The sequence below is a fragment of the Stenella coeruleoalba genome (assembly GCF_951394435.1).
Source record: "Stenella coeruleoalba genome assembly, chromosome: 12".
In the NCBI taxonomy this organism is placed as follows: domain Eukaryota; kingdom Metazoa; phylum Chordata; class Mammalia; order Artiodactyla; family Delphinidae; genus Stenella; species Stenella coeruleoalba.
Genome location: NC_137158.1, coordinates 34,507,471 through 34,534,009, shown reverse-complemented (window position 1 = coordinate 34,534,009; position 26,539 = coordinate 34,507,471). Strand labels below are relative to the sequence as shown.

The window sequence follows — 26,539 nt, the reverse complement described above, 5'->3', positions numbered from 1 at the left end:
TTTATAGGGGCTGCACCAATTTATATTTCCACCAACAGTGCACAAGGGTTCTCTCTTCTCCACATCCTTACCAACACTTATTATTTATTGTCAACAGATGTGAGGTGTTATCTTACTGTGATTTTGATTTTCATTTCCCTGATGATTAGTGATGTTGAGCATATTTTCATGTAACTGTTGGGCATTTGTATGTCTTCTATTGAGGTCCTCTGACCATTCTTTAATTGAATTGTTTGTTTTTCTGCTAGTGAACATCGAGTTACTTCTTAATATATAATAGGTACTCTTTTCTTTAAGAATAGATGAAAACTGAATATTAAAGATTATGCTTAAAACATTGATCTAGTTCCTTGGCTGAGTTTCCAATGACAGCTGATGGTATTTAAAAGAAAAAATTTATATCATTTCCTTTGGTCTCACAATATGCCAATAAGAGCTCTCTGACCTTCAGCCACATTTCAGAAAAGGGAATTACAGCTTGTCATTACTCATTGTGTAATTAATAGGGTAATTAACAAGTTAGTGTTAAGCTTTCAAGTGCTGACTTACTTTTCTTTCTTTAATGTCAACCCAATTATTTCAATTGGATAACAGCATAAAAGTTCATTGTGAAAATGGAAGGGGAGATTTTTTAAAATGATTGACAAATCAAACTCATCAGTCATGCAATTATCACTTTTTGCAAAATTCTTTTAAGTTCAATTAAAAAGTAAAACTATTTGTAAATTTGCTGAAATAGATATTATAAAACATTATATCAGTGCTAGATTATTCTAAATCATATTAAGTTACACTTGACAATTTATATTTCTGTTACAATGTTCTTCCTATGTATTACAACTAATTCAAAGCTGTTTAAAATACTCTAAGGACAAAAATATTTAGCTGAATTAAAACTACTCAATGTGGAAGATTACACAATGAATATATATTTTTAATAAGTGCTACATAATTTTATCAGTATTTAATCACTACAAACCATTCCAGTTTTATTTAAAATTTTAAAATGTTTTCATCTATGAAATTATGCCTTTGTTATACTGACAAATTTGATTATCAATTTTTTTCAAAATATGATAATTTGCATATTATTCAAGATTAGATGGATCAGTGGTTCTTTTTTTTTTTTTTTTTTTTTTTTTTGTGGTACACGGGCCTCTCACTGTTGTGGCCTCTCCCATTGCGGAGCACAGGCTCCGGACACGCAGGCTCAGCGGCCATGGCTCACGGGCCCAGCTGCTCCGCAGCATGTGGGATCTTCCCGGACTGGGGCATGAACCCATGTCCCCTGCATCGGCAGGCAGACTCCCAACCACTGCACCACCAGGGAAGCCCAGTGGTTCTTAAAGTTAGTCAAAATTAGATATATCAGGAGAGACCTTCAATATGGCGGAAGAGTAAGACATGGAGCTCACCTTCCTCCCCACAGATACATCAGAAATACATCTACATGTGGAACAACTCCTACAGAACACCTACTGAATGCTGGCAGAATCCCTCAGACTTCCCAAAAGGCAAGAAACTCTCCATGTACCTGGGTAGGGCAAAAGAAGAAAGAAAAAACAGAGACAAAAGAATAGGGATGGAACCTGCACATCTGGGAGGGAGCTATGAAGGAGGAAAAGTTTCCACACACTAGGAAGTCCCTTCACTGGTGGAGACAGGGGTGGCAGGGGGAAGCTTCAGAGCCACGGAGGAGACCGCAACAACAGGGGTGCAGAGGGCAAAGTGGACAGATTCCGGCACAGAAGGTCGGTGCTAACCAGCACTCACCAGCCCAACAGGCTTGTCTGCTCACCTGTCAGGACGGGTGAGGGCTGGGAGCTGAGGCTCCAGCTTCGGAGTTCAGATCCCAGGAAGAGGACTGGGGTTGGCAGCATGAACACAGCCTGAAGGGGGCTAGTGCGCCACAGATACCTGGCAGGGAGTCCGGGAAAAAGTCTGGAACTGCCTAAGAGACAAGAGACCATTGTTCCGGGGTGCGCGAGGAGCGGGGATTCAGAGCATCGCCTAAACGAGCTCTAGAGACAGGTGTGAGCCGCGGCTATCAGCGCAGACACCAGAGACGGGCATGAAACACTAAGCTTCAGGCAGCAGCCACTAAGAACCTGGGCGCAAGCACAGGTCACTATCCACCCCTCCCCTCCCAGGAGCCTGTGCAGCCTGCTACTGCCAGGGTCCCATGATCCAGGGACAACTTCCCTGGGAGAACACACGGCACACCTCAGGCTGTTGCAATGTCATGTTGGCCTCTGCCGCTGCAGGCTCGTCCCACATTCCATACCCCTCACTCCCCCCCAACCCCTCACCCCCGGCCTGAGAGAGCCAGAGCTCCCTAATTAGCTGCTACTTTAACCCCGTCCTGTCTGGGAGGGAACAAACACCCTCAGGCAACCTACATGCAGAGGCAGGGCCAAATCCAAAGCTGAATCCCAGGAGCTGTGCGCACAAAGAAGAGAAAGGGAAACTTCTCCTAGCAGCCTCAGGAGCAGCGGATTAAATCTCCACAATCAATGTGATGTACCCTGCACTCTGGAACACCTGAATAGGCAAAAATCATCCCAAAATTGAGGTGGTGGACTTTGGAAGCAACTGTAGACTTGGGGTTTGCTTTCTGCATCTAATGTGTTTCTGGTTTTACGTTTATCTTAGTTTAGTATTTAGAGTTTATTATCATTGGTATATTTGCTTATTGACTTTGTTGCTCTTTTATATATATATATATATATATATATTTTTTTTTTCCTTTTTCTCTTTTTCTGAGTATGTATGTATATGCTTCTTTGTGTGATTTTGTCTGTATGGCTTTGATTTTACCATTTGTCCTAGGCTTCTCTCTGTCCGTTTTTATTTATTGATTTATTTTAGTATAGTTTTTAGTGCTTGTTAATATTGGTGGATTTGTTTTTTGGTTTGGTTGCTCTCTTCCTTCCTTCTTTTTTTTTTTTCTTTTTTTTATTACTTTTTCTTTTTAATATTTTTTTCATTTTGTATTTTAATAACTTTATTTGATTTGATTTAATTTTTTTCTTTCTTTCTTTCCTTTTTTCTCCCTTTTATTCTGAGCCGTGTGCCTGACAGGGTCTCGGTGCTCCCACCGGGTGTCAGGCCTGTGCCTCTGAGGTGGGAGAGCTGAGTTCAGGACATTGGTCCACCACAGACTTCCTGGCTCCACATAGTATTAAATGGTGAAAGCTCCCCCAGAGATCTCCATCTCAATGCTAAGACCCAGCTCCACTCAATGACCAGCAAGCTACAGTGCTGCACACCCTAAGCCAAACACCTAGAAGACAGAAACACGACCCCACCCATTAGCAGAGAGGCTGCCTAAAATCATAAAAAGGTCACAGACACCCCAAGACACACCACCAGATGCGGTCCTGCCCACCAGAAAGACAAGAGCCAAACTCATCCAACAAAACACAGGCGCTAGTCCCCTCCAACAGGAAGCCTACACAATGCACTGAAACAACCTTAGCCACTGGAGGCAGACACGAAAAACAAAGGGAACTACAAACAGGCAGCCTGCAAAAAAGAGACCCCAAACACAGTAAATTAAGCAAAATGAGAAGTCAGAGAAACACACAGCAGATGAAGGAGCAAGGTAAAAACCCACCAGACCAAACAAATGAAGAGGAAATAAGCAGTCTACCTGAAAAATAATTCAGAGTAATGACAGTAAAGATGATCCAAGATCTTGGAAATAGAATGCAGAAAATACAAGAAAGGTTTAACAAGAACCTAGAAGAACTAAAGAGCAAACAAATAATGATGAAAACACAATAAATGAAATTAAAAATTCTCTACAAGGAATCAATAGCAGAATAACTGACACAGAAGAACGGATAAGTGACCTGGAAGATAAAATAGTGGAAATAACTACCGCAGAGCAGAAAAAAGAAAAAAGAATGAAAAGAATTGAGGACGGTCTTAGAGACCTCTGGGACAACATTAAACACACCAACATTCGAATTATTACAGGGGTCCCAGAAGAAGAAAGGGACTGAGAAAATATTTGAAGATATTATAGTTGAAAACTTCCCTAATAAGGGAAAGGAAATAGTCAAGAAAGTCTAGGAAGTGCAATGAGTCCCATACAGGATAAATCCAAGGAGAAACACGCCAAGGCACATATTAATAAACTATCAAAAATTAAATACAAAGAAAAAATATTAAAAGCAGAAAGGGGAAAACAACAAATAACATACAAGGGAATCCCCATAAGGTTAACAGCTGATCGTTCAGCAGAAACGCTGCAAGCCAGAAGGGAGTGGCAGGACATATTTAAAGCGATGAAAGGGGAAAAACCGACAACCAAGATTACCCTACCCAGCAAGGATCTCATTCAGATTTGATGGAGAAATTAAAACCTTAACAGACAAGCAAAAGCTAAGAGAATTCAGCACCACCAAACCAGTTTTACAACAAATGCTAAAGGAATTTCTCTAGGCAGGAGACACAAGCGAAGGAAAAGACCTACAAAAACAAACTCAAAACAATTAAGAAAATGGTAACAGGAACATATGTATCGATAATTACCTTAAATGTAAATGGATTAAATGCTCCAAGCAAAAGACACAGACTGGATGAATGGATACAAAAACAAGACCCATATATATGCTGTCTACAAGAGACCCACTTCAGACCTAGGGACACATCTCCTGAAAATGAGGAGATGGAAAAAGATATTCCACGCAAATGGAAATCAAAAGAAAGCTGGAGTAGCAATTCTTATATCACACAAAATAGACTTTAAAATAGACTATTACAAGAGACAACAAAGGACACTACATAACGATCAAGGGATCAATCCAAGAAGAAGATATAACAAGTGTAAATATTTATGCACCCAACACAGGAGCACCTCAGTACATAAGGCAAATGCTAACAGCCATAAAATGGGAAATCGACAATAACACAATCATAGTAGGGGACTTTAACACCCCACTTTCACCAATGGACAGATCATCCAAAATGAAAATAAATAAGGAAACACAGCTTTAAATGATACATTAAACAAGATGGACTTAATTGATATTTATAGATATTCCATCCCAAAACAACAGAATATACTTTCTTCTCAAGTGCTCATGGAACATCCTGCAGGATAGATTGTATCTTGGGTCAAATTAAGATATAAATCAAGCCTTGGTAAATTTAAGAAAATTGAAATCGAATCAAGCATGTTTTCTGACCTCAACCTATTGGACTAGATATCAATTACAGGAAAAATTCTGTAAAAAATACGAACACATGGAGGCTGAACAATACACTACTTAATAACCAAGAGATCACTGAAGAAATCAAAGTGGAAATCAAAAAATCCCTAGAAACAAATGATAATGAAAACACGATGATCCAAAACCTATGGGATGCAGGAAAAGCAGTTCTAAGGGGGAAGTTTATAAAAATACAATCCTATCTCAAGAAACATCTCAAATAAACAACCTAACCTTACACCTAAATCAATTAGAGAAACAAGAACCAAAAAATCCCAAAGTTAGCAGAAGGAAAGAAATCATAAAGATCAGATCAGAAATAAATGAAAAAGAAATGAAGGAAACAGTAGCAAAGATCAATAAAGCTAAAAGCTGGTTCTTTGAGAAGATAAACAAAATTGATAAATTATTAGCCAGATAAATCAAGAAAAAAAGGGAGAGGACTCAAATCAATAGAATTAGAAATGAAAAAGAAGTAACAACTGACACTGCAGAAATACAAAGGATCATGAGAGATTACTACAAGCAACTCTATGTCAATAAAATAGACAACCTGGAAGAAATGGACACATTCTTAGAAAAGCACAACCTTCCTAGACTGAACCAGGAAGAAATAAACAGACCAATCACAAGCACTGAAATTGTGACTGTGATTAAAAATCTTCCAACAAACAGAAGACCAGGACCAGATGCCTTTACAGGAGAATTCTATCAAACATTTAGAGAAGAGCTAACACCTATCCTTCTCAAACTCCAAAATATAGTAGAGGGAGGAACACTCCCAAACTCATTCTACGAGGCCACCATCACCCTGATACCAAAACCAGACAAAGATGTCACAAAGAAAGAAAACTACAGGCCAATATCACTGATTAACATAGATGCAAAACTCCTCAACAAAATACCAGCAAACAGAATCCATCAGCACATTAAAAGGATCATATACCATGATCAAGTGGGGTTTATTCCAGGAATGCAAGGATTCTTCAATATACACAAATCAATCAATGTGATAAACCATATTAACAAACTGAAGGAGAAAAACCATATGATCATCACAATAGAGGCAGAGAAACTTTTGACAAAATTCAACACCCATTTATGATAAAAACCCTCCAGAAAGTAGGCATAGAGGGAACTTACCTCAACATAATAAAGGCCATATAAGACAAACCCACAGCCAACATCATTCTCAAAGGTGAAAAACTGAAACCATTTCCTCTAAGATCAGGAACAAGACAAGGTTGTCCACTATCATCACTAGTATTTAACATAGTGTGGGAAGTTTTAGCCACAGCAATCAGAGAAGAAAAAGAAATAAAAGGAATCCAAATCGGAAAGGAAGAAATAAAGCTGTCACTGTTTGCAGATGACATGATACTATACATAGAAAATCCTAAAGATTCTACCAGAAAACTACTAGAGCTAATCAATGAATTTGGTAAAGTAGCAGGATACAAAACTAATGCACAGAAATCTCTTGCATTCCTATACACTAATGATGAAAAATATGAACGAGAAATTAAGGAAACACTCCCATTTAGCACTGCAACAAACAGAATAAAATATCTAGGAATAAACCTACGTAAGGAGACAAAGGACCTGTATGCAGAAAACTATAAGACACTGATGAAAGAAATTAAAGGAGATACAAACAGATGGAGAGATATACCATGTTCTTGGATTGGAAGAAGCAACATTGTGAAAGTAATGATACGACCCAAAGCTATCTACAGATTCAATGCAATCCCTATCAAACTACCAATGGCATTTTTCACAGAACTAGTACCAAAAAATTCACAATTTGTATGGAAACACAAAAGACCCTGAATAGCCTAAGCAATCTTGAGAAAGAAAAATGGAGCTGGACCGAATCAGGCTCCCAGACTTCAGACTATACTGCAAATCTACAGTAATCAAGACAGTATGGTACTGGCACACAAACAGAAATATAGATCAATGGAACAGGATAGAAAGCCCAGAGATAAAACCACACACATATTGTCACCTTATTTTTGATAAAGGGGGCAAGAATACAATGGAGAAAAGACCGCCTCTTCAATAAGTGGTGCTGGGATAACCAGACAGCTACATGTAAAAGAATGAAAGTAGAGCACTCCCTAACACCATACACAAAAATAAACTCAAAATGGATTAAAGACCTAAATGTAAGGCCAGAAACTATCAAACTCTTAGAGGAAAACATAGGCAGAAGACTCTATGACCTAAATCACAGCAAGATCCTTTTTGACCCACCTCCTAGAGAAAGGGAAATAAAAACAAAAATAAACAAATGGGACCTAATGAAACTTCAAAGCTTTTGCACAGCAAAGGAAACCATAAACAAGATGAAAAGACAGCCCTCAGAATGGGAGAAAATATTTGCAAATGAAGCAACTGACAAAGGATTAATCTCCAAAATTTACAAGCATCTCATGCAGCTCAATATCATAAAAACAAACAACCCAATCCAAAAATGGGCAGAAAATCTAAATAGACATTTCTTCAAAGAAGATATATAGATTGCCAACAAACACATGAAAGGATGCTCAACATCACTAATCATTAGAGAAATGCAAATCCAAACTATAATGAGGTATCATCTCACAACAGTGAGAATGGTCATCATCAAAAAATCTACAAACAATAAATGCTGGAGAGAGTGTGGAGAAATGTGAACCCTCTTGCACTGTTGGTGGGAATGTAAATTGATACAGCCACTATAGAGAACTGTATGTAGGTTCCTTAAAAAACTAAAAATAGAACTACCATATGACCCAGCAAACCCACTACTGGGCATATAACCTGAGAAAACCATAATTCAAAAAGACAGGTGAACCACAATGTTCATCGCAGCTCTATTTACAATAGCCAGGACATGGAAGCAACCTAAGTGTCCATCGACAGAGGAACGGATAAAGAATATGTGACACATATATACAGGGGAATATTACTCAGCCATAAAAAGAAAAAAATTGAGTTACTGGTCGTGAGGTGAATGGACCTAGTGTCTGTCATACAGAGTGAAGTCAGTCAGAAAGAGAAAAACAAATACTGTATGCTAACACATATATATGGAATCTTTAAAAAAAATGGTTCTGAAGAACCTAGGGGCAGGACAGGAATAAAGACGTATAGATAGAAAATGGACTTGAGGACACGGGGAGGTGGAAGGGTAAGCTGCGATGAAGTGAGAGAGTGGCATGGACATATATACACTACGAAATGTGAAATAGATACCTAGTGGGAAGCAGCCACACAGCACAGGGAGGTCAGCTCGGTGCTTTGTGACCACCTAGAGGGGGTGGGTTAGGGAGGGTGGGAGGGAGACACAAGAGAGAGGAGATATGCGGATATATGTATATGTATAGCTGATTCACTTTGTTATAAAGCAGAAACTAACACACCATTGTAAAGCAATTATACTCCAATAAAGATGTTAAAAAAAGAGCTCTCGCGTGTGCCATGTCTGGTTCCTCCAGCGTCGCCGCTATGAAGTAAGTGGTTCAACAACTCCGGCTGCAGGCTGGGCTCAACTGAGTGAAGGTTTCCCAGGCAGCTGCAGATTTGAAACAATTCTGTCTGCAGAATGCTCAACATGACTCCCTGCTGACTGGAGTATCTTCAAGTACAAATCCCTTCAGACCTCAGAAAGTCTGTTCCTTTTTGTAGTAAAATGAATCTTTGCAAGGTTTTTAAACCACTTTTCATAAACCGGTGAATATTCAAAGGAAAGCTAAATCTGAAGCCTGTACAAAAGCCTGTCTCTATAACATGTGCCATACTATACGAACTTCTACTTTTGTCAGTCTACCTCTCTGAATATTCATGGATTTCTGTTTCACAAGGGTAATTATTTTATATACACTGGTGGCAGCATACAATAAAATACTTAGTATAAAAAATAAAAAAGATGTTAAAAAAATTTATCAATGTTTCTTAAAGTGTTGTCACTAGACCAGCAGCATCATGATCCCTTGCTAACTTATTAGAAAAAAACTCTCAGGCCACATCCCACATGTACTAAATCAGACACTGGGAGTAAAGCCAGCAGGCAGTGTTTTAATACGTTTACCTAATGATTTTAATGCACACTAAAGTTTGAGAACTACTAGACTAGGTTATGCTTTTATAGGAAAAATCATCTCCCAAATCATAGCAATTTAACAGAACAAGATTTTATGTCGCCTAAAAGCAAAGTCTGCTGTAGATCTAACTAATTTCTCAAGGCAGCTCTCTTTGATATTTTGGGTCAGCATTTTGGGATACTTCAAACTTATAAGCACAATTGGTATGACAAGGAATGAGTAAGCTGGAGAATTATGTGACGTGCAATTAAATGCTTCCATCCAGAAACGAGCAACACTACTGCTCACATTTCACCAACTAAAGCAGTCCACGTGGTCACACTAAAATTCAAGGATTAAGGACCGGGCTTCCCTGGTGGCGCAGTGGTTGCGAGTCCGACTGCTGATGCAGGGGACACGGGTTCGTGCCCCGGTCCGGAAGGTCCCACATGCCGCGGAGCAGCTGGGCCCGTGAGGCATGGCCGCTGAGCCTGCGCGTCCGGAGCCTGTGCTCCGCAACGGGAGAGGCCACAACAGTGAGAGGCCCGTGTACCGCAAAAAAAAAAAAAAAAAAAAATTAAGGACCTTCAATCTCCTGAGGTCTGGAAGTAGAGATAACCACATACTGGTAAACATTAGTAATGCATATCACAATTAGCTATGTTTCCTTTTCCAACTGCAAGTCCCTGAGTATAAACACAGAGTTACTGAGTAATAGGAGCTGGCCTAGAAATCTCCAGTTTTAACAGTAGCCCAGGAAATCCCATTATCTGATATCAATTAAATTTAAGAACCAGTGCTTTGGATTTTAATGTTAATATCTGTTATATAATTAACTTTATTTTATCAAATGGAAGATGATTGAATTTACAGAAATGCAAATATTTATGACAAGTAAAATAATGTCTTTGGTTATTATAAGAAGGCAAGGAGAGGTGTCTATTAGGCTTTGTATCGTCATTAGCGTTTACTAGCCAAGGATAGATTTAATACATGTTTAATGTATTTATGCAAAAAAATTCATTTCTTGAGCTTCTTTTTGAATCACTGAAATATGAAGAGTAGACACTGTACCACCTCCAAATTGGAATAATTCTGAAATAATGATGTACAATTAGCCTGTCTAGAATTTGGGTGTTAACTGTTTCTTGCTTTCTCTAAATGTTTGCGTCTAGAGGACTCTGTCCCCAAATATTGTTTACATACCTTATATTAAAGCAAGATAAACATTTATACAATGTTCAGTAGGAAACAGAAAACTGTTTTAGAAGGCAGTCATGTTCACCTGATGTATAAAGAGTATCTAACCTAGGTTTTAATCCATTCAGGATCTCAATTTTTAAAAAAGTGTTTCTGATACTGAACCAATTTATTTTTAATCAAGTATCCAATAAATGATCTATTACATCTTGCAGAAATGAATATATGTTAGATTTATTTCTTTTCTTCTTTCCCTGAAGTCTTGTCTCCGTTAAAAATGAATCCTATCACTATTTTATGGGTGAATGCTATGGACCATAATCGCTACTAAGTAATTCATATAAAAATGAGCCTCTATGTGGAAAAGTCTCTACACTGAGTTATTTTTAAAGAAATGACATTACTATTGCAACGAAGTAATGGAACATATACGTATATAACCATATATGTACAACTATACATAAACACATATACACATATAAAATAATGACAGATGTCACAAAAATCTCCTTCAATTTTCAGTTTCTTAAAAAATCCTTCTCCAAACTAAAACAAACAAAAAAAAAAACTGCCTTACTTAGAATTCTTTATCTCTTTCTCCCTTGGTTATTTTTTACCTTCTTGCTTTTTATCTGAAATACTCTTCCTTCAGAACTCCCACGACATATTTCCTCAGCTCATTCAAGTCCTAGCTCAAATTTCGCCTTCTAAATAAGGTCTCTTCTAATAACAATCCAACTTAATATTGCAGTACTCCCTCCTTGTACTCCTTATATGCCTCCCTTGCTTTATTTCTCTCCATAACACTTATCACATTTGATGCTATATATATACATATTTATTTTGTTATTGTTTATCACTCTACACTAGAATGCAAACTCCACAAGGCAAAGAATTTTTGTCTGTTTTGTTCACTCTTGTACTTCCAGTACCTAGAACAGCGATGACACATAGTAAATGTTTGATAATTACTTGTGAACGAAATAAAGAAATAAGTTATTAAAAAAACAAAGGAAGAAGCAAATAAATGGAGGAATTAATTATAAAATATTTAGAGCTCTTATGTTCAGGAAATCATCACCTCTGCTAAATGGGTCATGTGAGCATGCTGAAAATTGTACTCTAAAATTGATGATGAACTATTTTATCAACTAAACTCTTGCATCATACAAAGAATAGAAATACCAACTCATACAGGTAGAAGTCAGGGAAGGTTACTTCACAAGTTTACTTTGTAAGAATACTTTAAGGTACATCTGAAGGTGGTGAACAGATCACCAAATGAGAAGGGCATAACAAGCTGAGAGAACGAATTGTGCACAGCAAAGAAACTTGAGATAGCAGAGCATGATTGGTAATGGAGAACTACAATTATTCAAGGAAAGCTGTAGCATAAATATTGAGAGAGGAAATACCAGGGAAATAAAATCAAAGGGGCACGAGAGTGCCAATGATGAAGGCTGCATGTGTCATGCTGAAGAACTAGAACTCATTCTTCCAAGAACTGAGGAACCGCCAAACAGCTTTAAGCCTGGGCATGACATCACCACATTGTCATTTCTAAAAACACCATTTTGTCTGCATCAGAGACATGAACTTAAATAGGGTAGAGGGCAGAACATGGTCTAGGTGGTTTACGATAAAGATGTTAACTAAAACAGATGGTAGGGATGGAGGACAGAAGTAAATTTGAGAAATGTGAGATAAAAATGAGAAGTATTAAGCGATCCGTTGGAAATGAGGGAAGAGAGAAAGACAAGAATCTAGAATGACCACTAGGAATCTAGCTGGGCAACTGGATAAAGAGGGAAAGCCAGGAGAAAAAGCAAGTTTTGGAATAAAGGTGATGAGTTTGGCTTTTGTTATGCTGGGTGAGATGTGCCTGTGGGACATCCAAATAAAGATGATCAGTGGGTGGCTGAATCTCTGAGTCTGTCACTTGCTAGAAGCAACTGAAGATGTCCAGCAGTGAGTCTACAACATACAGGCAGAGAAAGGCATGAGTCAGATGGAAGGCTTTAGGGACAGTGAGGTAAACAAGTAGAAAACAAGAAGCCTGGGAATAAAACCTGAACAGCATCAGCTTTTAAGGAACAGAGAAAGAAAAAAGAGTTTAAGAATATGAGAAGGGGAAAAAATGGCTGAAAAGGACACAACAAGGAGAGAATGATGGCACAGAGGCCAAACAAGGAGAGTTTTAGTCTTTCACTGAAGAAGGGAGTAGTCAAAATTGTCAAGAGCATCAGAGAGATAATTTAAGTACTATCGTTCCCCTACACTGCATAGAGGAGACAGAGAAGACCAGGAAAAGGCTAAGGGAAAAGTAGTTACCAGAATGCTCACGCCAACATGTTCCAGATTTAAATATAGAAAACTGGCAGTGTTTGGTCATCACCAGGGAATTATTCTCACTTTATGATTTTTTTCTTTCCCAACAAAGGCAAATACTACTGATCATTGAAGTCTGGTACAAGTCCTGCTTCTTCTATTTCTTTACATATGTATTTATTTCACTATCTGCAGAAATATGAATTGTATGATTGTTGTGGATTAAAAATTTTATTTTTGTCTTTTAGGGTTGGCAATATTTTAAAGATTTTAAAACTTAGAGAAATAATTAGTTCTATGAATATGTTTAAAAATACTGTCGAGTAATCAAAATTTAAGTAATAATATTACAAATAATTTTGAGGCTTGCTTAAATGGAAATAAAGAACCTATGTCCATGCAAAACCAACATGGTGGAAACACTAATACACCAAGCTATGTAATCAAATATATCCTAATAATTAGGTTTAACTCATAATTGCTAATTGTATTTCCACTTGGAATTAGAGAACTTGAAGCTATTTCCACTTGGGATTAGAGAACTTGAAGCTTTGCACTTAGAACATATAACATATAATCATCTTAGATCCAAATTACCCCACTCCTTTAAATAAAATTAAAATTATTTGGTTATATGTTTTATAACACAAAAGTAGTTGTATTATTCAAAAGTTAGCATCTTCTAGAAATATATTTTTTCACATCAACTTCTATTGAATTATTTTAGTTATCCTATTTAAATATAGGTGCAAAATAAAATAAAATAATTTTTTACTCTTACTAACTCCAAAAGCACACACAGATGTATCTAGAACATAGTCTATAAATAGAATTCATTCAAGTTAATAAAGTTAGTAAAGAAATCATTTCCGCTTTTGCTTAGGATAAAGGCCCTGGCCTTTTTTTCTTTTTCGTACCATGGAAATTAATCAAAACTAAGTTTGTTAAATATTAATATCTAAAAGAAAATACTGATTTTCCTTCATTAATTAAAAAAAAATCTACATTCTCTCCCCTAAATTCTTATCATGTCTATATTCATCTCCACGACTGCCTACCACTAGCATAACTCTGAATTTTCTTGACCTACCATGACCTAGTTTTTTGTCAATTGTCTTCATTTCCTCATATCACAAAGGAGTCTAAATGGAGAGCAGAGAAAAATGCCACTGGGAGCATTATATGCCCATACTAAATTCCTACTTTTCAAGATGGATTTCCACCTCCAACACCACTGGATGATTCTGAGGTGCTTCAAGATTAATGTGTTAAGAACCAGATTTATTATACCCTTTCCCACATGTCTTTTTCTTGTTTTCCTTTTTAGTAAATGTGACATTGATGAGTAACCCAGACCAGAAACATAGAGGTCATCCTTACTGTCTCTGTCTCCATCACTTCTCCACTTATTTACTTACTAAGTCCTACAATTTGTATCTCCTAAATTTTCCTAGAATTCTCTGCTTCAAAATCATTCTATCAAATCCTCTTTAATTGAGACTATTATCTTGTTTTCAACTTGACTAATTCATAAATTCTCTTGCTTCTGGTCTTGTCCTATGCCTTACCGTATCTCAATAGCCTCAATGCATTCTCCACACTGGTGTCAGAGAACCTTTACCAAAATCGTTCTGATTGTGTCATTCCTGTTCTTAAAGTAAAATAATGACAACAAAATGAACCAAATCAAAACACAATAACTACCATTATATCATGGTATTTAACAAAGTGATTTCTGCAGTTTACTGCCTTGGGTCAAAACCCAGACCTTCCATTTACTTGCTATGAAAGCTTGGGCAAATTATCTCAACTCTCTGCATCTAAATAGTCTCATATTTTAAAAAGTGGGACCAATAACGATTCCTTTTTCTTAGAGTATAGTAAGGAATAAATGGCACATAGCACATGCCATTTCTATTATTGAGAGTTTTAAGCTCCTACTATGTGGGCACCATGAGGCACTCTGCATATCTCACTCATCATGACAACAATCCCCTGATGTATATACATTATCTTCAATTTACAAATGTGTAAACTCAAGTTTTTAAAGTCAAACAACTTGCTGAAAATTACACAACAGAGCCAGGATTTCAACCCATAGTCCAGTCAGTGGATATCCCTCTCTCTATATTCTTTTTTGATTTCCTAGGAAAGGAACCGAATGGGTGTATGTCCATCCCTGAGGCACTCAACGGTGGTCTGGAAAGCAGGTTCACATCATGCAAACGTGACTGGTACTGCTGTAACATGCAGATTCCAGGGCAAAGGAGCTAGTAAAAAGCTCTTTTTTATTTCTCCTACGTTGGCCTTTTATACATTCTCCCTCATCCTTCCTCAGTTTCCTTGTTTCTGATGATCAGTCGTAATGAAGTGCCTGTCGTTGCCTGACAAACCAGCTCTCAGGCATCCTCACATTTTCACGTGTTACACCCTTATGCCCCTTCTCTAGTTGAAGCGTTTCTACTTGTCCTTTATGATAACTTAATGATAATGGCATCCTCTCCAAAACTCTCCTCTGCCTTTACCAGGCAGTTTTAAAACCTTCCTTCCCCTAAATTCTTTTCATGTCTCTATTCATCTCCTAAGCTGCCACAATATTTTTTTCTTGTCTCTCTCTGCACTTGATACACTATAATAGTATCCTTCTCACATGTTCTATCTCCCCCTCACTCAACTTTGAGCACATGGAGACAAAGTTTTACCTATAATACTGTCCCTTGTGCTGAACATAGCACCTGGTATACAGAAGATGCTTGATAATGATTGTTCAAATAAGTAAATGAGTAAATATATTTTAATTGCTCTTAACATATAAGCACAATTCACTCCAGATACCTTATAAAATTTTTGAAATGATTATTGTTGAATCTATTTACTCAACGGCGAGTACTAAAGAGCTACCTAACCTAAAATGACCTCTGACAGATTACTTAATCCATTGGAGCTTCTTCATCTAAACACTGGATATAATAATACCTTTCTATGCATTCATTCCTTCAATATTTATTTAGGTATTTCCATGAGCCAGGTAATACCTAGGTGCCAACGATAGAATAATGGGCAGCCTTACGGTCCATCCTATTCAGATGTGTATTTGATTGAGTGGAAAAGTCAGCCAAGAAAAGTCATTCATAGTGTGATGAATGTTCTCATAGGGGATGGTCATGGGAGTACTGCAGTGCTATGGGGATATGTTGAGGGAGACCTATTCCGGGCTTGGGAGCTGGGGGTCAGGACAGTCTTTCTTTGTGACATCTAAGCCAGATGGTATGAATGTGTGTGTGTGTGCAAATACACACGTGCATGTGTGTGGGTGCTTAGTGGGGAGGAGGAGTTGGGGCCAGAATGAGAGAAACAGGTGGACTGGACAGTATTTTCGGAACCTGAAAGAAATTTAATGGCTCAATTTGAAAGACATAAGTGAGGGATTTAGACTCAAATATCATTGGAGAGGTACAGGGACTAGATGAAGTCAGGTCTTGTAAGGCTTCCAAAAAAGTTTTAACTTTATCCTTAGAGCAAGAGAAACTATTAATAGGACAATGGGTCAGAATTGCATTTTTAAAAATTACTTTAACTGCAGTGTGGAGACTGGATTAGTAGAGAGACTGTTAGTAATAATCCAGGTGAAAGATTTTGACTTAAGAATTAGTTAGAAAGCATGAAAGAAATGAACAGATTTGAGAGTTCATAGAGATGTAGAATTAACAACCATTAGAGCTTGATTGTGGGACTGAAGAAAGGTAGGAATCAAGGAAGATGTTCACGTTTCTGCCTTGGGCTGCTGGTGGGCAGAAAAGCCAGTTACTGGAGGAAGCAAGGATAGTGAAGTGTTAACCTGTTTCCCTAGAATTGTTTTGTTTCTATATAATTGTTTTGAAGATTAAGTGTAATAGTTTATATGATAGCAACTACCTCGATGCCTAGTGCACCACAGCTGCTTTCTGTAATCATTTCAATTTCCTTCTTCTCTTTTCCAAAGTTGTACCAGTAATTTAGTAGCAAAACTGGGCCTAGACTCCCAGGCTTTTGTTTACCAGTCCAGAGTTCTTTGTTAATGGACTGCTGATCTATAAACAAAGATGAAACATAGGAATTTTAAAGCAAATATTCACAACTTATCCTGGAATTGCTTACAAGCTGACAGCTATCCAACTTATTTTTAGTTTATGTTTAAAATGAATCATATGTTCCAAAATGACTGACAGAAACACAGTTTTGTTTCTGAAGCCAATTCTTTTCCATCATTTTGGACATCATTCAGAGGTATAACAGACTTTCAGAGTGTTTAAAAGCATTCATCCACGACAACAACAAATGCTAATTATCATAAAAAATAAACAGGTCCTGTTAACATCGTTCTAAGAATTTCTCCTACTCCAGCACTATACTTCATCTACCATCCCATCTGTTTTGTGGGTGGGAACGAAGACTGGATGAAAGTATAATTATCATGTATCAAACTGGACTACACAACAAAATAGAAATGAATATAAATGGGAGGAATAGCATACATAATAAATCTGGAAAGGAAAAAAGAAACATATATAAAATGCATACTGCATCATGCAGTAAACAGCAGATACACAAATTCATAATGAAGTTATTAATGTTTATCTCACTGGGTATGAGGTGGATTTCTCTCCCATTTCAGTTCACAGTCCTAGCTGTCGTCAGATTTTCTCCCACATGATCAAATAGTCATCTTGTTCATTTGGGAAGTTTACAAATTCTCTCTGTTAAGTTCTGTTATTAAAATTCCACCTTGAGGGCTTCCCTGGTGGCACAGTGGTTGAGAGTCCACCTGCTGATGCAGGGGACGCGGGTTCGTGCCCCGGTCCGGGAAGACCCCACATGCCGCGGAGCGGCTGGGCCCGTGAGTCATGCCCGCTGAGCCTGCGCGTCCGGAGCCTGTGCTCCGCAACGGGAGAGGCCACAACAGTGAGAGGCCTGCGTTCCGCAAAAAAAAAAAAAAAAAAAAAAAAAAAAAAAAATTCCACCTTGAGACTTTTAAACATATCCAAAAATACAGAAAAAAAAAAAAGCCTACTTCTATATATTTATGAATTCATTTAAAAGACAATCTTCTATCTATCTTAGAGTCAGTTCTATCCCCTAAAAAATCAAGAATAGCAAAGTTCTAAAAGTGTGTTAAATTAAAAGTAAATTAAAAGGCTAGTTACAAATGCAATTATTTCATTACAAATAATATTAAAAACATGAACAACCACATATCCCTAAATAGAAACTAGAAGCTCAAGAGGGGCCTGGAGTTTGTTTCTTTTATTGGCATATACTTACACCTGGTACTGTCCCTGGAATGTAGCAGGGGCTTAATCAATGTTTGTTGAATTAAATATTGCATAAAATGGAGCATTAACATGCTTTTTTCCCCTCAGAGGATTTTTAAGGCACACTTACTCTATGAATAATTCTGTAATGACTCTAGGTTAACATTCATATTTAAATAATCAAAGACTTTTAGAATATCCAAGTATTGATGTCACCTTCAAGTGATAGTAGTGGTGAAGTTTCTTTTAAATATTAGCTTAAACTTTTTTTTTTTTTTTTTTTTTTTGTGGTACGCGGGCCTCTCATTGCCGCGGCCTTTCCTGTTGCGGAGCACAGGCTCCGGACGCGCAGGCTCAGCGGCCACGGCCCACGGGCCCAGCTGCTCCGCGGCATGTGGGATCTTCCCGGAACGGGGCACGAACCCGCGTCCCCTGCATCGGCAGGTGGACTCCCAACCACTGCGCCACCAGGGAAGCCCTAGCTTAAACTATTTTAATAAATGTAATCTTAGGTCAAGTCTCTGTTAAAAGTATATACATCTAATTAACTATTTCTCTATTTAAATTTGTCTCAATGATATAAATATTTAGAATATTATTCAAAGCAAAAGATCAACTACATATGAAACATTACTTCACCAAACTATGATGTGACCTTGATCACAAATCCCATTATCTCTTTATTCAGTCACTCAAGAACATATGTGAAGTAAAAATGTCATATACTTACAAACAGAATAATGAGGAAATGTGGTATATCATAAACATTTTGAACATTTGCCAAATTTCTTTCTACTATGAGGAGTTTTAAGATAATAAGAAATAAATATATAATATCACATGTATAACATACATATATATATATAACAGATATGTGTGTATATATACCATGTTTATGTGCATATACATATGAGGATATGTGATATTTAGTCAGGATTAACCTGAATTATATCAGAAGAGAAAGGAGAAGTAAATAAACTATGGATTCATGCATGTGTATTCATATTTGTATATTTCTATATATGACCATCCATAAACATAAGTGGACCATTTTGTAACTGAGCATACCCTGGAGTATCACATTACACACCCTCAGAGAAACCATTCACACAGAACCTGCCATTCATAATTTGACATATAGAACTTTACCAATGATAGAAAAGTAATGATTTGGAATATAACAATGCAATAAATTTAACAGGTCTAATTTAAGCTTAAAAACACATCAAAGGTACTTAGGTTATTTTTAAGGGCTTTTACTGTTGTATTTCTAAAGTTAAAATTTTTAACAAACATTTCACTTTTTTAAATCAAAAATGCAAAATTACACTATTAATGTGTATTTAGACTTACTCTTTCTTATTCTAAGTTTTAAAATTTTTCAAATTATTTACATTATTTTTCCAACCCTGTAACTCCCTGTTCTCTGTTCTCTTGGGAGAGCTCCTATCTGTCAATTTGCAAATGGTCAATTTTATTGGCAAAGGGACTAATTTCTGCATGTAGTTCTAAATACTGCATTTATAAACAAAGTGAGCTCCTGGTGTATTTGGGGAGAATTTAAATTCAAATGAATTTCAATTTTAATGTAAACATAAAGGTATAGTGAAATGTTCTAGAATAAAATATTTTAAAATTCTAACTTAAAGAGCACTATTTAGACTAGTGATAAACATCTTAATGTGAAATTCCTTATCACTAAGTAATAATCAAAATAGTATGCAGTTCCTTTACCAATATAACTTCCAAGGAAATTAATACTTTATTTTTATTGTTTACGTTCTTATATTTCTCTGAGACTTGTTTTTATCTGATACCTCAAAATAACCATTCATATATAAAAATAATAACATACATTAAAACAAGAAAGCACAGACCACCTCTAGCCAGCAAATATTCATCTAAAGACACGGAAATAAATACAACTTAGTAAATACTATTTTCCAAGTCCCTAAGCTATGTCTACATATGAACAGTTCCAAAAACTCAGAGTATTTCAATAGGTACTTTAACGTGCTATCCAGATATAAAGGTTATTACTTTTCACACACATTCTTTGCACATAAACAGCTATAGAAAATGTTAAGGCTAAAGTCTGAATTTCTTTTTTTTTTTCCTGGATTTCTTGATAAGCTTCAGTGACAGCACATTATGAGGCTTTACTCTGGGAAACTACCCTGAAATTAGTAGAAAAATTCTTTGAATGAATATTTCAATATTATATTTCACACTATCTCTATTCTTCATCCAATACTATGGCTCACAGTAACATCCTTCCTAGAACAAAAGTGCTTATTTTACAAATATAGAAAAAAAAGTGTATGATTTTTTCTTTGTTTGGACATATGAAATTAGTGTTAATGTTTCATTTCAAATGTTTTCCTTCCCTTAATTAAAAAAAAAAAAAACACAAGAAAAGAACAAAAACAAACAAACAAAAAGAATACAGTAAGAATCTCGAATAAGTTTCAGAAAATTACCTATATTTAAAGCATAGCTGCAAAGGCTACAGATTTTTCTTACCAGTGCTGTCATCATAGACAACTGTGACAGTTTTCCACTTGAAGAACTGCACCAAGTCCAAAATGGCACGGCTGAGTGAAGAGAAGTCTGGGTAGAGACTGACATAGAAGGAATCTTTGTTGTCTGACACCTGGTGCTTCCAGCGGGTCTGGATGTGGGGAACCCCCAGAGCATTGCAGATAGACTGCACTGCATTTGCTGAAGAGCTGTGTGAAGGCCCGAAGATGGCAGCCACCCCAAGAGACAGCTGATCACAGGCTGAAGAGGAGATAGAAGTCTGTCAATAATGAGAGGAGAGATGCCAGTGTGCCAATATTACCACATTATTATTGTTAACCCAAAGGCATCATCTTGAAGGAAGATTTGTCTTTAATATAACATCTGCATCTAGCTGATTTTACATTTTGTCTAACTCCAAACATTTTCAGTTTGTTACAAGGGAAACTCACCTAGACACCTACAGCTCAATGTTCAAATAATTCTACAAATAATGTCAAGGGAGGAGAGGAGGAAGGAGAAACAGGGGGAATATTCTAGGATTTAAGGGGAGAGTGTTCATTTTGGAAGAATACTTCCTATCGGGGAATAGTGTTCTTTCCCAAATTCACTGGTCATTCTCTACAATTTCAAATTCTTAATCAGAAGCCATTTATCTTCCACTGCCCATCCAAAAAGCCATGGCTACACATAGCTAAGTATCTGCAAATATCTGATGATATAGGTCAAGCGGTGCATACAAACACCCATACAAAACCTGACATGAGTCATAGAGGGTGATTTCATGGGGATTAATCTCATTGAGTAGGAAGAACATCAAAGTATGTAATTAAATAGATAAGTATTTAATCATCTTTATGTATTTGGCTTTTGGATACTATAAGTCTTCTATATTGTACTGAATTACTTTTTTTAAGTTTATATTGGGTTGGCCAAAAAGTTCTTTTGGGTTTTTCTGTAACATTGTATGGAAAAACCCCGAACGAACTTTTTGACCAGTCCAATATTTACATGTAGAAAAGTTTACTCACATCAATAATAATTACAGTAATTAAGAGAGACATAATTAAATCAGAAGGTATTCAGACGGAAACAGAAAGACTGTGACGGGACTTGAATTTCTATAAGGTACACTAAAGCAACTGGCAAGTTCGGGTCTAGAAAGTCAATAGTTATTGGAAACATGAAACTCATCTTTAAATATTTGAAGACCTGGCCTGTGAAAGAGGCTAAAGTTTGTTTCATTTGACTGGAAAAGGAAGAATTAGGGCAAATGTTTAGAAGTTTCTCACAAATTTTGATACAATTTAAGGGAAGTAAGAAATGTTCAAAAGTGGAAGTTTGCTCCAAGAGGCAATGGTTTGTATATCCCTGCAAATATTTCAATATGACTAAGGAGAATTGTTATTGGGATTTAGGGATCAATTAGGTGTTCAGATTTAATCCCTCACAAATAGTTTGTGATTCTACTGTGCAAAATTTTCTGATATTTTCCTTCAGAGATTTTGCCACATAAAATACAATGTGATGGATGGATTCTTAAGCATAGAGATATTTAATAAATTTTAGTTGGAAAAAAAAGTTTACACTTTCTTCAAAAATTCAATATGATATAAATAAACAATTTTTGAATATATAGATTCTTACTTTTAAAATAATGATTAGAATTCTAAATCAGTAGAAAGGTTAGAGCCTAAAGTTTTTCACTCACACAGGTTTTAATTCACATACATTGAAAATAAAAGATCTTCCTTCTCCAGATTTTTGACAAGTCACAAATCAAGAAAGTTAAAAACCACTGTATTAGTTTACATAGAACTTTTTGAAGTGTGTTCAAATAAGAAATAGAGTTTTCAGGTATCGGAGGAGTCACTTAAAAGCAATGTATGATTCAAATAATAATTCAAGCTCTAGTGCATCAAAGTTTATTTATGGAGCAAAACAATATTATCTACTAAAAGTATAAGACCATATATCACTGAAAATGTTTACATTTAGACATTTAACATATATTCTTGCCTTGGAAAAATTATTTTTTAAAAAATTTTAAGAATGTCCAAATTTATTATTTGTTATTTTGTAATTAGTCATAAATATCAGTATTACATATATATTTATTGAGGCCCCCATAGGATTCAAAAACTATGTTAGATCTCTCTTTTTTATTATCTTTTATATATTGCTGTGCCCTCCAACCAGCAATAGGTTGACAAGAAAGAGCTTCACAAGACAAGTTCCAAACCTCGACATCCACCCTTTTAAACAACTCACAAAGAAACTTATTCATACACTTACTTGAGCTTTTTCAGCTTCAGGCCAAAGTCACTTAAGGAACTGGATTCCCAATAGATTTTTAATGGGTGACAAAATTTGTAAATCCTTTTTAATATTTTGAAAACGAAATGAGTTTACCACCTCATAATTTTGCTAAGATATTCGCAAGATAGTAAGTTGTTTGTTGTTAGAACATTCTAGTCCACTTTTTTTTTATGTTGCTACTTTGAAGTACCATAAGAAATCTATTAATACTTTATTTATACTGCACTCATATTCCATATTCTTTGGTCTAAATTATTTCATTTGAGACAGAGCTTCTTCTTCCTAATGGAAATAATCATGAACTATGTCAATAATCAAATGCACTTGTCTTGCAGTTAATGACTTATTTTGCAATTATGATGACAAATGTAGTATTTCACAATAACCTTTACCCTTTTTTTCAGCCTTCAAAACCTTTCATCACCCTGACATGGTTCTGAAATGTGGGAACTTATTTTTATTCATAAAGATATGAATTCAAAGGGCAAGCAGAACATGGGTTTTGATAAAAACATGTAAGCTGGGGGAAAAGAAGGATACTTTCATCTCAAGAAATATTGTACCGTATTAACTGCCATTAATATTAATGAGTTTAGAAGAAATCTGTACCAAGTTAGAATTATAAATAATTATGTACATTTCTATGAATGTAAGGTAGCTAATAAAACAATAATTGGCATTACAGAAAAGCAAACATTGTTTTAAAAATATGAATTTAGAACAAATGCTTTCTAAGTCCACTCCTTTGAGAATATCAACTTTATGAAATTTAATTTCTGTTACATGAATCCTAAACATGCAAAAGAAAAGATCACCTGCTTAGACAAAGTAAGCCTATGAAAACATCTCTCAAAACATATTTATTACTAAAACTGTTTGGTTAAAATAATGCCTCGATAATAGTTTCTCTATTACCTTCTTTCATATAGGTATTAAAGTCACATGCCAAAAATTGTATTTCTATTCTTATATTTAAAACACAGTTTTACAAAATAATAAAATAAATAAAATTCATAAGGTATTTTTATTATTTCTTCATATAATCCGGTTTTCATATCATTAGCCATTTATTTTCAGTCACCAAAAGAAACATCAAGTGGTTCAAAAATGGGCATAGACTATACACAAATGAAACGTTGTTCAAATTTTTCCAATTAAGGTTAGACTGACTTTTTGAAGTCACTTGGAACCACAGAACTTTCAAGGTAGTCAGAAAATTGAGACCACAGTAATAGAGTGGAATTGACATATAATGCAAATAAAAATGTAAACATTGATTGTAAAACTTCGTAAAATCCACAGATGGTATTGTTTTATTTTAGAAAATTCTTAAAATAGGAATAGTTTAGTAGCAAAACAAAAGGATTAATGGGGAAAAAAAATTTTCACTATCCCAGACTTCACTGCATTTCATGTTATAAGCAATTGTTTTCAGTAGGTAATCATATCACTTTACCTTCCCTGATAAAATTTATGTGTAGTTTGAAAAGAAACATTTGCATGAAAATATTCCTAATGACTTATTAATTACTTTAGGGATTAAGAAATCTCTTAAGAATAGCTGAAAATTTGAATTCCAGAAAACATACAGTTAAATATCTATCAATTACCTTTCTTGGATGCTTCAAAACTGTCATAGAGGTTTATCTTCTGGGTGTCATAGGTTAGGGTGGTATTGGGCAACAAGGTTCTGTTTCTGTTGATTGTGTTCACAGCAAATCTGAACGCAAGCTCCTCGGCTCCCATTGGGCCAGATTCCACATATTCAAAAATACCACCTGGCAGAGAAAAAAAATAATCACACAGTTCTTACAAGATAGAGAAAATCTGGGAAGGTTTCTGTACTTTTATGTATGTATTTGTACACTTACGCGTGTCTGTGTGTTTGAGTGATTTGTCTAAGTACATGAAGTTTGTGCTTACATTTTCTATGAATTTGAATATTTGGTATGTGCCCTTTAAGATAAATCCACACTGGCAAAATTTCTTTGATACTGCTACCAAAATTTACCATGATTTGAATATGATTTTGCCTTTTTATTTAGCAATTGCTTCTTTTAGGGCCTAGGTATATATAGATCTTGCCTTAAGTACTGAACATTAACCCTCAAAATTTTGCACACAGTTAGAAAATAATCAATCCTCTATATTGATATAAAGCTATAAAGTTAACATTGGGAAAACTGTATTAAATTTGTCTCTATTAATTCAGAAATCAGAATTCTTTTGCATAATTTTTACGGCACTTACCATGTTAAAAGCCCAAAATACTTATTCACTTGCAAATTCCAGCATCTTACTTGCAAGAAAAAAGGACGAAGTAGCATTTTTCTATTTGTTTTACTCTAAATCCTTTTTCAAAAACCACTTGACATTTTTGAAAGATAACTCTCCCAAACAGTGCAAATCCCTTAGTCAGTGAATAACACTGCAGCATATAATTTTGGCCATACAATGTAGACTATAATTTAAAGACACGTCCTTTCCATTTGTCACCTTCCACCAGCTGTGCCTCAGTCCAGTTCCCTCATTCGTGTCCCAGCCTTGACATCATCACTCTCTTTTCAGTTATAAGTGACCTAACTGGGACCTTTGTCTCCAACAGAATCTCTTCCTTATTGCTGCTTTGGTGAATGGAATGAAAAAGGGAGCACCTGAAAGCTGACACCCTCCAACCTCTGTCCTTAGGAAACCAGAACATTAAAATTAAAGAACGTTTATTTTTCTCCCTTTCAAATTTCACACCATGTGCTCTCAGCACCATCATTCACATATTAAACTCCCTTGAATAGGGCATTTCCACAGCTTGCAATCCACACCTCATCAAAAATCTTTTGACACATGAATGTCAGGTGACTATACTATCAGCAAACTACCTATTCTAAATTAGTAAGAAGTCATGGTATAGTAATAATTCCTCTAAATGTGAAGAATTAGGACTCAGAAGATACCACAGTGATTGGAAAAATTTATATTCAGGAAGCGTTGGAAATTTGTCATTTTACACAGTATTAGTTAGAAATATTTCTCTTATTTTTCCAACTAATTTGATGGTGTAGTTACAGAAACAATCAACCGTGTGAAATTGTACTCCAAATATGTTTAAAATCTTTGGTGACTTATGCTAAGCAGAAGGATATTAAGTATTTACATGCCTAATGGGTGTCAAGAACAAAATTAGATGTCTTATATACGTGGAGGAGAACAGCGGTATGAGCATGGATTCTGAAGCCAAACTGCATTCACATTCTGGCTCTGCCACTTGTAATCCAGGTAAATTAGCACAGTTGCTTCAATCCTCAGTCTGAGTTTCTTCATCTCTAAAGAAAGTATGATAATGGAGGCTACTGCATAGAGTTGTTGTAAAGGGCAAATGTTATCTCATAACAAGTCACTTAGAATCAGTGGCTGCCATAGAGCAAACATTCCATAAGAGTTTGAGGTTTCACTAAATCTTCAAAGCAACCCCAAGTAGTAAAATTTTACAGGAAACAATACTTTGGCCAAAGATCATGCAACTTATCAAGTGATAGAGCCAACATTAGAATCTGTTCATGCCTGACTCCAAAGCCCTTGCCTATTCCACTACAAATTA

The 26,539-nt window shown here is 35.9% G+C and overlaps 1 protein-coding gene and 1 pseudogene across 10 annotated transcripts in view; one reads left to right on the top strand and one right to left on the bottom strand.

Moving 5' to 3' along the window:
- Positions 1 to 26,539, bottom strand: part of GRIK2 (glutamate ionotropic receptor kainate type subunit 2) — a 641,759-nt gene that overhangs the window by 377,976 nt on the left and 237,244 nt on the right. For 8 of the 9 annotated variants that reach the window (XM_079938731.1, XM_079938723.1, XM_079938729.1 and 5 more), the window contains 2 exons: positions 24,555 to 24,722; positions 20,629 to 20,886 (listed from right to left, as the gene is read on the bottom strand). In XM_079938731.1, coding sequence (XP_079794857.1) covers positions 20,629 to 20,886; positions 24,555 to 24,722 — 426 coding nt within the window. Of the gene's footprint in view, positions 1 to 20,628; positions 20,906 to 24,554; positions 24,723 to 26,539 lie in introns of all 9 variants that reach the window. The other variant, XM_079938728.1, reaches the window with a different exon arrangement.
- LOC307195058 (guanine nucleotide-binding protein G(I)/G(S)/G(O) subunit gamma-5-like) lies at positions 8,514 to 9,189 on the top strand (annotated as a pseudogene). Its single transcript has one exon. The product of its transcript is annotated as a guanine nucleotide-binding protein G(I)/G(S)/G(O) subunit gamma-5-like (transcript).